Source organism: Chroicocephalus ridibundus, chromosome 3 (assembly GCF_963924245.1).
Source record: "Chroicocephalus ridibundus chromosome 3, bChrRid1.1, whole genome shotgun sequence".
Lineage (NCBI taxonomy): Eukaryota > Metazoa > Chordata > Aves > Charadriiformes > Laridae > Chroicocephalus > Chroicocephalus ridibundus.
Genome location: NC_086286.1, coordinates 74,194,482 through 74,210,907, shown reverse-complemented (window position 1 = coordinate 74,210,907; position 16,426 = coordinate 74,194,482). Strand labels below are relative to the sequence as shown.

The 16,426-nt window shown below is 42.2% G+C and overlaps 1 protein-coding gene across 3 annotated transcripts in view; it reads right to left on the bottom strand.

The window, feature by feature from the left end:
• Positions 1-9,025: 9,025 nt before the first annotated feature.
• MCM9 (minichromosome maintenance 9 homologous recombination repair factor) overlaps positions 9,026-16,426 on the bottom strand; it is a 50,043-nt gene continuing 42,642 nt past the window's right edge. For 2 of the 3 annotated variants that reach the window (XM_063329716.1, XM_063329717.1), the window contains 2 exons: positions 13,322-13,467; positions 9,026-11,145 (listed from right to left, as the gene is read on the bottom strand). In XM_063329716.1, coding sequence (XP_063185786.1) covers positions 9,591-11,145; positions 13,322-13,467 — 1,701 coding nt within the window. In that variant the 3' untranslated portion in view covers positions 9,026-9,590. Of the gene's footprint in view, positions 11,146-13,318; positions 13,468-14,735; positions 14,839-16,426 lie in introns of those variants that run through there. The other variant, XM_063329718.1, reaches the window with a different exon arrangement.

The window sequence follows — 16,426 nt, the reverse complement described above, 5'->3', positions numbered from 1 at the left end:
GAAGGCATACCAGATACCTAAGGGGGATGACATAATTAGCATTCATTATTAATGAAGCTATTGCCTCATTCACATGAAATATAGAGCACTTAATACTCTGTTTACCTCATCTTCGCATCAATAAATACATTCCCTCTAGAATGGGAATGTCCTCCCTTGGGACATCTGTTCACATTGAATCCACCACTCGGAAGTTTAATTTCAGTTTATATTGACTTTGGTTTGCCTTTGGCTTCCGTTCACTTGGTTTTGTAATCCTGGTGCACATCACATTGTGATATTTAACGCATTAATCTACGTATCTGACAAGAATGATGACATTCAAACTACTGCCCTGAGAATAACATGAGCAACAAAGCAGACAGCCATGTCGGGTTTCTTCCTGCTTACTGGTTCATTAGAACGAAAAGCAGCATGTAAACTGGAGTAAGACTACCTGGCAGTGAGCGCAGGAGTGTGTTGGCACTACATGGTGGGACGGCTCCTGTGACTGGAGTGTTGGGATGGAAGGACAGGAGGGGAGATGAGGAGGGGGTGTTGCCCTCTAGGTCAATGACCATCTGGAGTGCATGGAGCTCCACCTGGGGGTGGCTGAGGAGCCTACCACCAGCCTACCATAAATCGGGAGTTTATGGGTCAGGATTAAAGAGAGGACAGGGACAGGTGATATTACAGTGGGGATCTGCTACAGGACACCCAACCAGGAAGACTGAGCAGATGAGGCCCTCTGCAGACAGATGGGAGCAGCCTCACGTTCACAAGCCCTGGTCCTCATGTGGGAATTCAACCACCCCAATATCTGTTGGAAGGACAACACAGCAGGGCGTAAGCAATCCAGGAAGTTCCGGGAATGTGTTGATGATAACTTCCTTCTCCAAGTGACGGAGGAGCCAACAAGGAGAGGTGCTATGCTGGACCTTGTTCTCACCAACATGGAGGGGCTAGGGGGAGAATGTGAAGCTCAAGGGCAGCCTTGGCTGCAGTAACCATGGAATGGTGGAGTTCAAGATCCTTAGGGCAGTGAGGAGGGCGCACAGCAAGCTCACTAACCTGGACTTCAGAAGAGCAGACTTCGGCCTCTTCAGGGATCTGCTTGGCAGAGTACCATGGGATAAAGCCCTGGAGGGATGAGGGGCCCAATAAAGCTGGTTAATATTCAAGGATCACTTAACAGTGTAACTGTTTAAGTTAAAGCGCTCAAAAATATTAGAAGAAAATGGGATAGAAAAACAGCTCCTTTCTGCCTTACTGCTTTTGCATTCTAGGGAAGTTTTGTATAAACATCGATGGATTGCACTGTTTGTCGTAAATGTCACTGTTGCAGCAACGCCTACAATGAACGGGTGTCATAATAAATAGCTGTATGTAGCATGCTGAGACTCATCTGCAAGTGAGGTAATCAATAAATGAGGAGATTAATTAAGTAACGAAAGTAATTAAGTAATGAAAAAATCACTAAAAAGATTAAAAAAATAAAGGAATTAAAAAAAAAACACAAAAAACCAAAACAGAAACAACAAAACAACAGGTAAAGACCACAACAGAGATCTATCTGGAAATAACCAGTGGCTGTGTAACCAGGAACACCTTATGAAGACAGCTGTCAGCAGCATCTAACTCGGAAAATAAGCCCTAGGCATGGGTGATAGGCTGTTTCCGTAAATGGGAAGTAGAGAGGAAGACTCCCTAGGAAGCCTCTTTCAGCAGGATTTTTCAGCTACTAAAGAAGTACTATCCCCCCAGTTGCGGGGAATGACGAGGGGGTAAATAGGAGGAGCCAGCAGATCCATGCCTGGCTTCAAGCCTGGTGCTATCGGCAGGGCTTTGGGTTCTTTGATCATGGCCTGATCTACAAAACACCTGGCCTGCTGGTAACCGGTGGGAACACCTTGACTGCCAGGGGAAAAAGGGTCCTAGGACAAGAGTTAACAGGGCTCATTGAGAGGGCTTTAAACTAGATTTGAAGGGGGGTGGGGACGGTACTGGGCTTGCTGGTGAGGTGCCGGGGCGTAGTTGCTCAGCTCTCGTGGGCCAGTGTGCCAGTATTTCTGAAAGCCAGAAGGCACACCACATCTCAAGGGTCAAAACTACACACACGACTCCCTCTCTGAAATGCTTATACACCGATGCACGCAGCATGGGGAATAAGCAGGAAGAGCTGGAGATCTGTGTGCGGTTGCAGGGCCATGATCTCATTGCAATTTACTGAGACATGGTGGGACAGCTCACATGACGGGAATGCTGTCATGGATGGCTACGTCCTTTTCAGGAAAGACAGACCAGCGAGGCGTGGTGGTCCGCCTTGGAATTAAACCTGTCCAGGAACATCAAGCTCAACAGGAAGGGCTTCTAAAGTATATTGGAAGCAAAAGGAAGACCAGAGAAGTTGTGGGCCCACTGTTGAATGAAACAGGAGCCATGGTGACAGAGGATGCGGAGAAGGCAGAGTTACTGAATGACTTCTTTTCTTCGGTCTTTACTGCTCGGCCCAGCCCTCGGGAGTCCCAGGCATTGGGGGAAGTAACAGGGAAAGAAGATGACTTCCCTTGGGTTGAGGAGGATCGAGTGAGGGATCAATTAGATCAATTAGATATTCACAAGTCCATGGGCCCCGATGGGATGCACCCGAGAGTGCTGAGGGAGCTGGCGGAAGTCACTGCTGAGCCGCTCTCCATCATCTTTGAAAGGTCCTGGAGAACAGGCGAGGTGCCTGAGGACTGGAGAAAAGCCAACGTCACTCCAGTCTTCAAAAAGGGCAAGAAGGAGGAGCCGGGGAACTACTGGCCGGTCAGCCTCACCTCCATCCCTCGAAAGATGATGGAACAGCTCGTTCTGGGCATCATCTCAAGGCATGTGGAGGAAAAGAAAGCTATCAGAAGTACTCAACATGGATTCACCAAGGGGAAATCATGTCTGACTAATCTGATAGCCTTCTATCATGGCATGACTGGATGGATAGATGAGGGAAGGGCGGTAGATGTGGTCTGCCTTGACTTAAGCAAGGCATTTGACATGGTCTCCCACAGCATCCTCATAGGGAAGCTTAGGAAGAGTGGGCTTGATGAATGGACAGTGGGGTGGATAGATAACTGGTTGAAAGACAGAGCTCAGAGGGTTGTGATTAGGGGCACAGAGTCTAGTTGGAGGTCAGTGACGAGTGGTGTTCCCCAGGGGTCGGTACTGGGTCCAGTCCTCTTCAATATATTCATCAATGACCTGGATGAAGGGATAGAGTGCACCCTCAGCAAGTTCACTGATGACACAAAGCTGGGGGGATGGTTGACACACCGGAAGGTTGTGCCACCATACAGAGAGACCTGGACAGGTTGGAGATCTGGACAAAGAGAAACCTTATGAAATTCAATAAGGGCAAGTGTAGGGTGCTGCACCTGGGGAGGAATAACCCCGTGCACCAGTACAGGTTGGGGGCGGACCTGCTGGAGAGCAGCTCAGCTGAAAGAGACCTGGGAGTCCTGGTGGACAACAGGGTGACCATGAGCCAGCAATGTGCCCTCGTGGCCAAGAAGGCCAATGGCATCCTGGGGTGCATCAAGAAGAGTGTGGCCAGCAGGTGGAGGGAGGTCATCCTCCCCCTCTACTCTGTCTTGGTGAGGCTGCACCTGGAGTACTGTGTCCAGTTCTGGGCTCCCTGGTTCAAGAAGGACAGGGAACTGCTGGAGAGGGTGCAGCAGAGAGCTACCAAGATGATGAGGGGACTGGAACTCCTCTCTTATGAAGAAAGGCTGAGGGATTTGGGTCTCTTCAGTCTGGACAAAAGACGGCTGAGGGGGAACCTTATCAACACTTATACTTAAAGGGTGGGTGTCAGGAGGATGGGGCCAGGCTCTTTTCAGTGGTGCCCAGTGATGGGACAAGAGGTAATGGGCACAAACTTGAGCATAGAAGTTCCACCTAAACGTGAGGAGGAAATTCTTTACTTTGAGGGTGGCAGAGCACTGGAACAGGCTGCCCAGAGAGGTGGTGGAGTCTCCGTCTCTGGAGACATTCAAAACCCACCTGGACACGTTCCTGTGTAACCTGCTCTGGGTGACCCTGCTCTGGCAGGTGGGGTGGACTAGATGATCTCCAGAGGTCCCTTCCAACCCTATGATTCTATGATTCTAAGTGAGGAGACAGGCCATCAGAGAGGTCCATAATACAACCACTGATGTATGTAACCACAGAGAACGACTACCCACAGCTCCCCCTTCCCAAGTACTGGCAAACGGGGAGCGCTTCAGGCACTAGGCAGAGCCACCTCATGACAGTATAGAACATCCTACCTGGGCTCCTACTTTGGAGGAGTGTGTGTCTCACTGACGTCTGGTCTCCTTTCAGCCAAGGCTGTGCTTTCGCCAGCGAAAGTGCCATGCAGGAGGATTAAAAGAAGTACGATTAAGCAATTTTTTTTCCAAAAAAACATAATTTAAAAATATAAAAATGTAATTAAAATGTTGGCTTTTTTGCTTTTCACCTTTGACTCATCAGCATGTTGGCATGGGCCACCCAGGAGAACACTACTATGGGTTAGCTGCCACTAAAACCGTGATCTTGTCCCATGCTGGTATGATATAATCTGGTTTCAACCAAGGCAATGGAGCCTGGCCACTGAACATCTAACAACAGCATTTCACTGCTGCTCACAAACAAGGACCTCATCAATATGCTGCTAGAACCAGCGACTTCTAAGGTTTGGTTCAACTGGGTTTTAAGACAGCAACATATATATTCACCTTTCATGAAATAGACTCATCAAGATGAAACACAGCCTAATAAAATAATAGCGTATTCAACAGTAATAATTGGTTTGATATATACTTGTATATATTCACCCTGGGAAGACACATTGGACGTGTTTTTATATTCGTAGATCATAAAGTCAGAGAGGCACGTGTTAAAACATGAAGGAGATAATGGCTCGGCGCCTGGGCAGGAAGGCTGGCAGGAAGTGACTCATCTGCCCATGGACCGCATAAAGTACTTGCAGAGGAAACTCATCTGTAGGTTAGTCCAGCAGACTGCCGCTACCATAAGGGATTACATCCTCCCATCATCGGGCTATTGTAGCACTCAAAAAACCATTAAAACCTGTGATTGTTTGTGGGGGATGCTGGTTTAAAAAGGGAAAGAAGTCAGCCATGTTCCCTGCCAAGGTACTGACAAATGGGTTCTGTAGCGATGACAATGGTGAGGGAGAGAGTACATCAGCAGCAGGTATCATTTTCTTATTCCTGTGTGCTTCTCATTTATCTTGAATGCTCTGAATTCATGCTGTGAAACAGAAGCAATACCATAACAGTAGTATTTCAGCTGGTCTGGTAAAGAAAGATCTCAGCACTATCTGCTCTTCCAAATTTGGTTAACTTACCCAACACTTGTGTGACTAAGACCTCTTTGCAGACAGTTTGAAAGGACAACAGTGGGTTTTTTCTGCCAATATAGAAAAGATGGGCCTTTCTGCAAGCTGAATACAGTGTCCCTGTGTCTCCTCTTCTTTGCTTCTAACTGGGAAACAAAACTGCCCAAGCGCTCTTCCAGGTAGGGTGACCTCAGAGTGAACAGAGTTTGCAGTATCCTTCCTTGATTCCTTTTGGCTTTTGTTCCTTTTGTTTTTCATGTTATATGAAAGAGAAATTGGCTTGAGAGATTGGCTTGATAAAGCAGCACAGTTCCATTTTATAAAGTAATACACTGACTACTTCCTAATCTGGGGAATCTTGAGAGACAACTTTCTTTTTACTGATATGCTATCTAACATATTTTCCCTGAAAAATTATTCACCATTAAGACACTGCAAAGAAGACAGAATTCACTCTGCCTGAATTCTACAGCATCTGTTTGGATTTAAATACCTAAAACATATCTTAAGTGGTAGATAGAAACCCAGCCATGGTCTTTCAAGGGCTGCATAGCTCTATACACAAAATGTCTTCACTGATCTGGAAAGTCTTCTGGGAATTATCAAATTTGTCCTGATGTGTTCAAAGGAATTGTTTTGAGGGATGCAAGCCTGACTTGCAATCTGGTAAAGACAGGCGCTAAAATGTGGGAGGTCTTAGGTTCTCAGATGTCCTCAGCAAGAGCCTGTATCACTTTCTTGTTTCCTCTACCTCCAGAAGACAGGGTACCTTAAGTGAGACCACTCTACCATTTCTTCTTGAAGGAGCCATTTCACAACCAAGAATATGACAGCGATGAAGACAGAAGAGCAAAATTATTACACTGCACCTTACACGTCTCATTGATTTAAGCTTCAGCTGTTAAGTACCCAGGACATCAGCAAATCAGGCCTTACAATTGGTGCCCATTCAAGAATGAACGTACAGAATTTGCACTTACTAGTGAAAACCTTGGTTTAAGTGGGCTAATTTGTCCACGTTCAGCAGGAGCTAGGACGCCACAGTATTTCTTTAGCCTTCCTGGTTCTGTTTTCTGCTAAGCATCGGGGGCCCTTTTTAGGCGTTTAAGAAGCTGCTGCAACTTTCCTCGTGCTGCCAGGGGATTCCAGCACGCCTGCGGAAGAGCACATACATTTAGTCTCCTCTAAGTTCAGCTATCTCAAGATACATACCTCGCTTGGTTGTACTGCTCCGAGGTGATGAAAGGATGTATCTCAAAGAGCTGAACTGCTAGAGCCCACCGGGCGCTAGGCACATCAGGTAGCCTATCCTAAGAGATCCGGCAAGTTGCCAGCTTGTTCGTGGCTCTGCTGACTGTGCTTTAAAAGAACAGTTAAACTGTACATTTCAATTCAAAACAGATTAAAAAAAAAAAAAAAGGGATCTAGCAGTATTTTATCAGCCAAACTGCTGAACTGGACCACAAATGTGATTAGTACCATATGACTGGAAAAGCTGTAGGATGTACAATACCTCGGTATTTACTGGATCAGAGAAAACATTTTTTGTCTATGAAAAAATAAACTTTGTTTAGTTATCTTCCATTTACTCAGCAGCAATGATCTATGCACAGGTTTGAGGACACCATGGGAATGTGAGTGCCCAGTTCTCCTAATTGTTGCTAACTGGACATTCCTGTGCTTCATGAGACTTCACAGGTTTTATTAGTAGGGAGGATCACTGTCTGCATGACCTGGCATTTCAGCTTCCCCAAAACCCCGCTGGCCTGCTCCGCTGTGTAGTTACCCTGGCCCTCAGGCAGATCTTACAGTGCAACAACTTTGAAATAAGCAGAATATGAAAACCAGAATCTTCTCAAACACAACATAAGCATGGAGAACATGAGGGAAATTTTGAGCTTGACTTTCACCTCAATTTTGTGCCACTATGAGTCCGCTGATTTCAAGAAAGTTCTAATTTCCACTGGGCAGAGGGAAGAAAGTCAACCAGCCTCCCACAAAAGAATATTTATGAAAAGGTCCTGCAGTTCGTGGGAGCAGCTCATCACATAACTTTACATAGCAAATTACATTAGATGAGGCCCTAGCTACTGATCTACAAAGAATCATAGGAAGGGACCTTTGAAGGATCATTGGAAGGGACCTTTCAGATCATCTAGTCCAACCATCAACCTAACTCTGACAAAAACCATCACTAAACCATATCTCTAAGCACTATGTCTACCCATCTTTTAAATACCTCCAGGGATGGTGCCTCAACCACTTCCCTGGGCAGCCTGTTCCAATGCTTAATAACCCTTTCAATGTAAAAATTTCTCCTAATATCCAGTCTAAACCTCCCCTGGTGCAACTGGAGGCTGAAGTGATGAAGTGATACTTCCAGCATAGGTGGATGAAATTTCTTAACTGATTTTTTTATAATTTTGCATGGTAAAAAAAGCTCATGATGCTTGACTATGGGGATCTAGTAGGTATGTTCTGGCTTTGCAGCTAGCAACACCCATCAAGCCAAACAGTTAGCAAGTAGGATTTCTGATTGTAAATGAGACCACCATGCAAGGGGCTGATGCAGCTCCAGTGGTGACGAAAAACTACGCCTTTAGCTAGTCCGTGAAAATTCAAGTAGGAAGACCATCATAAATGTTAATAGCTCCAGGATTCCTGACCTTTCTCCAGTTTCAGGGTAGACACAGCACCCTGTAGGAAACTTCTGACTTTCACGGGCAGTAGGATCACGAATGCAGGTCACCATCACCCTGGTGTAGGTCTTTGTGAGAAGGAACAGGAAGGGGTGGCCCTGTGCTCTGAGAGGGAGGTAGATAAATTCCACTTCTGGACTGATGCAATGTTTCCAGTGGAAGAAGTACCACACAATCTGTCTGGTCAGTAATGTTTCTATCATTTTCCCAAACTCTTAACAGTAATCCAACTACTATGACTACTGTTCTCATGATTTCACTCTATCACACCGAAGTACGTGGGCCTCGCCTCACACTACCTCATCTTTTGAAATTTTGCAGTATTTTAACTCACTTGGGTTTCAAGGCAGCTACTTCTGAATTTAAGCACATCAACAGAGAATCAGATCTTTGTGCTAGCAAGCCTCTCAAAGGATTTACTGTGCTGTAAGCAACCACTCCATTCCCTGTTTACCTTGCAGGTAATAAAAAGAATATTCTGTGGCGAATTCAAGTACAGAAGAAACATGGCAGGCAAGTCACTGAAAGAAATTTCAGGCTTACCTTTCTCTGTAAACATGTAATGCATTAGTAGATTAATTTCCCATTAGACAAATGAATGACATAGGATGCAGCATGCTACAGAAGATGAACTGCATATCAGATGCAGTAAAACTCTAATCACAATTAAAATCATCAAGTAAACATTATCTGAGTCAGAACCAAGCTACACTAGGGTAGCTCTTCACCATGCTGCTAGATTTGAAGTGCATCTTCTATGCCAGGGCTTAATGCCCACATTAAAGTTACCGTGGTTACTGAGGACTCCCATTCAATCACCTGAAATTTGTTCCTCGGCACTGGAGAACTGCATGTTTATTACAGAGTTGGGTTTGGATAAAATGACCCAGAATACAGACATAGATACCTGAACCAGTGTATTTAAAATTGAAATTAAAAGAAAAAAAAACAGAAACAAAAAGCTCTCGATCCATGTCTTCAACATCAGCAGCGTGACAAGGAGCACAGTAAATGCAGCAAAATTGTCATGATACTGATAATACAGAAATACCATAGCATGATGATAAATCACAATATTGCTAAGAACGCTGAAACAAACAGCATATATAGATGAACAAGATATAATGACATAGCTTTAGCATCATAATTTTTCTAAAGTGGCATAGTCATTTGGAAGGACAATCTGAATCACATATAGTTCTAACCATTACATGAAATCTAGGATAACGGTCAATTAAGCCTGCTCTTCTGCAAGATTCACTATACTTTGGATATATGAACATAACCATACAAGTCTTCAGGCTACACCAGGTCAAACAAAATGGTCAACTGATAGAAGTCGTCTTGGGAAGAGCTTAGAAAACTAAAAGCTACTTCAGGCCTGCAGCATATGCAGTCCTTAGCTTATGCAAAGTATATGGCCCTTAAAGAAAGTATGTTCATTGGTATCAACAGAGGTCCGGAATGATTGTTTTTAAATGCTTTGCAAACTATGGAAGAACTGCATTTAAGTAATTTGGAGGACATACACGTTATGTGCTTGGATTTTTCCTAACCTCTTCATCCCAATCAAAATCTAATGTAGCATCATCTAGCTCTGCTATCGAGAAGAGAGATTTCTGTGTGACCACACTGGCTTTACTGGCATTTCCGAATGCGAAACTCTTCCTTCTGCTAGGATTGCTCACGTGGACCTTCAGCAATGGGCTATGGCTTTCCTTATTAGTATCAATCTTAATGGTAGGTGAGGTTTCCAATTTTGACTCAGGACGTGATGCAAAGGAGAATGTCGACAGTTTAGCTAATGTGCTGGAGCGCACCTTCCCTGTGCTTGGGCCACCAAGCTTCTCCTCTCCCTCCCTTTTCTTTTCAGTGGGTGGAGATGACACAGCATCAAAACTGACATCAGAGCATATTTTTACACTTCCTCTGATCTCTTTCCCAAAGGCCTGACTCTGTTGCTCTTCTCCCCCTTTATTATCAATTGATTGTTTTTCCAAACCATTTTTTCCTAAGCGAGTCAATGTCATCTTGCATTTCTCAGGGCGGCGGCATTCTTCTGGCAGTTGCTCTCCCTGGAGTTGCTTTCCAGGCTTAAAAGTAGTTCCGCTCTGAAAAAGAGAAAATTCTTCATTGTTCTTCTCTGAAGAATGATCAAGTTTTGTCCTTGGTCTGAAAGAAAACTTAGCTAGTTTAGCTGCTGGAGGACTTTCACTGTCATGGATTTCTGGCTCACAGGAACTTATTACCTTTTTTTCATTCACTACTTCACCTTTACTTCGTTTTCTCACGGAAATTGTTTCAGTTTTTGCTGCTACAGATACGCTGTTCTTTTCCTCCCCTAGCACAGAATCTGCATCACTTGAAAGATCTGCCAGGCCAGATGCGGGTAATACTGAAGGAAGGGCCTTTGCCTCGGGGTCCTGTGTACTTGTAAAGAATCCACGTGATTTCTCTGTGTGCAGTCTCTGCCAGCGTTTAGAAACCCGTTGCGTAATAACTGAATCCTGCAAACTAGCACTTGATGATGCTGGGTCTTGGAAATTTGCTTCTGAAGAAGAGTTGTGTTCTTCAGCCCTTTTCCTGCTTATCTTGGAAACTTCATCCTGTTCCAAAGGAGCATGTAGGTTCATAGCTGCTAGTGACTCTCTCATTCCATTTCCCTTCCTTGGTATTGAAGCAGTTCTTTCTTCAGAACAGGATGTTTTACACAGGGTTTTTGAAGCCAGGTTATTTGGACAGATCTTGGGCACCAGAGAAGTTTCTTCAGCATCAGCGTTGCTCTCGTCCAGGCTGTCAAACCATGCCAGGCTGCCATCATCACCTCTCTTACTACATTTAATCAAGTGTTTTGTGCTTTTGTTATTACCATGTGCTGGGTTGCACAAGGGTTCTAGATGTATATCCCCTTCACAGTTGCCTTTGGGCAAAGGCGGCTGTGGCCTGGAGTTATTCTCTTGTTGATTTGAAGGTTCTGACTGAGGCATTTGCTTTAATGGCTCAAATGTATCCTTGTCCAAGCATCTTGTAGTAGTACTGAAACATGTGTCTTCAGGCCGCGGCTGGCATGAATTTTCCTTTTGTAATCTATGGAACGAAAAAAAATTAAGCAACAGTAATTTATATTTCTTTTCTTTTTGTTTCTTTATTGCATTAGTGATGCTTAATATGTATGGATGGTGAAAAGCTACAAACAATATAGGTCACAAAAGTATGTTATTAAGTTTCACAGATAGCTCTGAAAGCTGGTGTTGCAGTCTGTGATCTTTCAGCACCTTCTGCAGCAAGTGGCCGAATTTAGTGCCCTCAATAGGAGACAGGCAGATGGACAGAGAAAGCAATCGCATAAACTTAATTTCCTTGGGAAACCAAACAGAAAAAAAAAAACAAACCCCAAACAAACAGTTTTGCACTACTTACAGCCATTGCTAGAGTCCCTTAGGGATTATATATTCTGTAAGTATATCTTCTAGAACAGGAACATCATTAGATTTCATCCTGAGCAAGGCAAAGCCTCCAACAAGTTATCAGAATGGAAAACCTAGGTAATACTTGGAATAATGGTTGCTGGTGGTTTTCTCTCACAATCACTATGGACTCAACACGTCAAAACCTCCACATGATAGAGTGAAAGCATCTCAGATCTTAATTATCACTGTCTGTGGCTATTAATATTCTCAGGGCCCTCCAAAACAACAAGGGTGCTAGAATGAGGGTTACCTCCAATCTCAGTATAGCTGACATTCTGACTGTTGTACCTAAATATATAATTTCCAAGGGAGATAGCATTCTATTTTTTGCTAAATAGTGATTCTAACCATGAGTGAAGAGTAGCCACATTCCATCCCCAAAGTGACTGCATTAGTATAGGTGAAATGATCCCTATGAATTAGAAACAGTTCCTGTGCTGTATGAGAGAGAAAACATTATATTGATACGTATGTTTTAGAATCATTACTATAATTATTTACTAATATGCTTATTCGTAGAATTTTGATGGAAAGTAGCAGGAATTGTCTGACTCATCAAGAAGGGCTGAAAGATACATGCTTGTTTTATTAAAATATAGCTCAGGGGGAATGCACGGGACAAGTCTTCTAATACAGAATAGGTTGCTTTAAAGAGGACAATCATTTAGTATTCTCTAAACTGCTTAAGAGGGGAAAGAAGAAATCAGCTCAATTTGCAGCACAGAGGATTCAGTAGGATATTGGGAAAACCTTTATGAGCATTAGGATGGAGCAATAACGGAAAAGACTACCCAATGGCAATGGAAAATCCTTTTCATTAAAGGCAGAAAACAAAAGCCCCTGCCAGAAAGGTCACACACAGACCTGATCCTGTCTATCCTGTCTTTGTATTTGATCTCCCATCCCATCCTACATTTCTATCATCCCTTATGAACACCTCTGTTTTAAAAATGGCTTTTGTCTGTCTGTTGGAGATATCCCACTTTCATCTGCTTTTATTGCCTCTGTGGTTATTTAAGATGTCCTTACTATGAGTTACAAAGTAAGTCTGAAAAATATTTAAAGGAAAAAGTGTATCTTCCCAGCTGTTCTTGTTCCATTAGTTTTGATAACATTAAGCTTTTATCTTCCTTTAACAATAAGAAAGTATGAGTTTCTTTAAGGCCTAATCTCATTTCAGGAAACAAATGTTATTTTTTTGTATTTAACTTCCTTCCAATCCTAGTGTTTTTCTCTTAGCCTCAGTACATTAAAAGTTTTCTATTAATAACAGCAAATAGACTCTCCAAATATTGTTGCAGTGAACTGAAAACTAGAGAAGAGACAATGAAAATTCCAGCGTGTAAAAAAGAAAAATCACCCAAAAGAACAGAACTTTGATTCAGGCTTGTATTTTCCCTTAACAGAAAGGGAATGAACCTCACAAGACCAACACAAAAGAAGGCTTAAAAAATATGAAGCAGATACACTGTATTTTACCAAGCGAGTAACAAAAGGTTATATAAAATTACTTGCTCAGCTACAGAATCTGGCATTTTGACCCTAAGAAGCTCTGCTGAAACTTATCTGAGCATAGAATTGAAATACGAGTTGGGAATTGTTTGTAAATTCCATAACCCAGGGGGAGAAATGATCTCAGAGTGCTACTTTAAAACAATCTCCCTGTTTATCCATGACCTCTAAAGAAAAGTCCCTTCCCAATGTCAAATTCTATTTTTAGACCCTCTACAGATATTATTCTCAAACAATTCTTTTTTGTTATTGAATTATTTTGTTACTTTGCGTATTACAACCTGTCAAGTCTTTGTAGTTCTTTGTGCAGAAGATCTTGCAGCTCCAGTCGCTCCAATATGAGTTCACACTGTGTTCGGTACTGGGCCATTGGATTTTCTGGAAATGAGGTGTGTAAGGCATTGATCCCTCCGAGAAGTGCACCGCCCTATGTCACCAAAGAGATTAAAAAAAAAAAAGGAAGCTATCTTCATTATTCAGCACCAAATTTAAACAGAGACCATTTTATACAAAACTGTCCCTTAGATATTTTAAAGTTTAAGGTAGCAACTATTTACTGAGTAACTGTATTCACACAAATAATCCTATTAGGTCTCCGCACACAGGCAAAGTTGCTCATACACAAAAAGCAATTATATGATCAAGCCTGCAGTTTACTGGTACTGGTTTTTTTTTTATTTATACAAAAAATGCAAAGTCCACCTAAGGCTTGAGAACATCATGACAAAAAATGGAACTGAGGATTAAAGAAGTTTTCCAATACCTTGTAAAAATTCTGCCCATGTGAGCAACTTTCATAACTGAAGAAGTTGTGACTGCTAAAAGTTTTCATTAGCTTTGCCTAATTATTTAACTAGAAAGACCTGGGTATTAAGGCTTATCAACACAGGGTAAACTGACCGGCAAAAGTATTTCTGAATAGCTCTTTAAGAGCATCTAACTATTCGGGAACAATTCCAGAGAGCAAGTGATTTTAATCTGGAACAATATTGCTGTGCCTTGTGAAAATGAAGTAGATTTTATTTGGAACAGAGCATCTGCACAAAGTGATTTGTAAAAAGGATTGTAAAAAGGAAAGTCCAGTCTCTTGGTTAGGACAGTTAAAAGCAGCCACAGAGAACTAGATTCTATCTCTGATGCCAAGTTCCAGTTCTTGTGATTCATAATGAGCCAGTCAAGCAAAGGTTTTGAAAGGCAATAAATCTATAACTGGGATCCTGATGTGGTATGTGCACCGTTCAGCTCCAGATCACAGAACAGGAATAGCACCATCCCATCGCTTCACAAGGACTACGTGAAGATAACTGAATTGGTATTTCTGAAACACTCAAATACACTGGAGATGAATTCCACAGAAAAACACATAAAGAAATCGAGAATTCTACCTTTAGACAGCAGGTAACAAACAAAACATTGTGCAAAACAGACAAAGGACAGTTGCTTTGGGTTTGAGTACTGTCAACCTGTGACCTAAGGATCCAATGGAAAAAAAAGGAATACATGATTATATATCTTGAGATATATGCCCAAGGCGTACAATTACGTCTTGTTCTCACTGACTTTTCAGTGCTCTACTTGGCCACCACAAAGAGCTTCTTTTACATGTTCCTTTGTGTGCGTGGGTGTGAAATTCTAAGTGGGACAGGACTGAATTTAAGGTATCTTATGAAGTTTCATTCCTGGGCTGGTGCTTACATCTCTGAGATATCTGCCCCTCTGAGACTCTGAGATATCATTTTGCGTAGAGCAAGGTAGCCATATGACAAATCCACATGCTGTGGAACTGAGGGCAGAAGATCTAGAACAGAGAGAGAAAAAAGAAAGTATTACAGGGAAAGTTAGCAGAAAGGAAGGGTGTAAAAGTGCCTAAGGATGGAAAGACAAAATGTAAAAAAGGAGTAAAAGGAGAGGGGTTGGAAAGGGAATAACATAAGGATGAAAACATGACCAAGAGAAAGAGAGACAATGTTAACAAAGAGGAAATGAGGCAAAAAAACCATCAAGCCAGGGGGGATTAGAATATTCTCAAGACAAAGTAGGAAGGAGAAAAATAAGGGTGAATTAGAGGACAAAACCAACAAAAAATCCCCAAAGAACTAGGTTAGTGATGAAAATGTGATAGTCCTCCTTCCCAAGAGGGCTCACAAGAAGTATCTGAACACCGACCCGAGAACTGTGAACTTTGATTTTATACCAGCAAGAATAGGGCTTTCTGTAGAAGTTGCAAAGACAGTGTTGAAGACAGGAGTTTGCTGAGCTGAAAGGTGGCAGACAGTACTTCAAGAATGACACTGGTACTTCCCCATTTACAACCTCATTCTACAGACTAACAATTAGGCAGGAAACACAGGATGTATCTATACATTAAGTTTTTTTTCTTCTAGAGAAGGAATCAATTTCTGAAAATAAACTTTTGCATATTACTTCTATTTTTTTAAATAAAACAAATAATTTGCTTCCTTCAAAAAGAAACTGCTTCAGTGACTCATTTATACTTTCCAGGAGGAAAGTAAAATTTGGTCTTAAATACCAGATCTCAAATTTGCAGATTCTTAGCAAAAATTAAGACATTTGCCTGCTTGCTCATAAGAAGTGAAGAGTGGAGCAAATACGATAAGCATACCAACTACTCCCAGGTAGTCTTCGGCAGCCGTAATTCAGGCAAATTTCTCACTGATTCTTATTAGATAGATGCTTGTTATGCAAACTGCAGCCCTTGAGGGCAGGGCTGTATAAATATGAAAAAGTGACACACAGTTAAAACAATTTTTTTTTTACATTTATTCGTGCTGATGAGGTAGAGAGACACACAGATGACAATATGCATTCATTATTATTATGTACATACATTACACTTCTTGCTCTGTTATGAAAAAAAATGAATATTTCAGGTTTCTGATATCCAAAACCATATTGCTGTGAAACCACTGTCCCATCAAATTCCCATCTAGTTAATTACAGGTTTAATTACAGTTAATGAACACTTATGTGATATCTTCTGCTGTTTCAACTGGATATATTAGTACAGCTTCTTATTTTAAATTAGATGCAGTGCTGTCATTGAAAAGCTGAGCTCTTCAAAACAGTGCAAGATGGATTGCAGCAGACAGCGAAATAATCTTTTGCTACTTAATAAGGTCAGGCCCTGTAGTATTTTTGAGACAAATTCCATTTGCTACACTGTGCAGTAGATTATCCATGGCACAAACTGCAATTAGTCTCTCAACCCTCACTGAAAGAACAAGGGAGATCGCAAATGCCTACCTGCCATATGTGACTTTGTGCATCTATCCTGAAGAGCTTTATCTCTGAAAAAGGAGCATATCTACTCCCGCATAGGTCTTTAAGGTCCATTGAGCTAATAGGTGCTATATAAAATTGTTTTA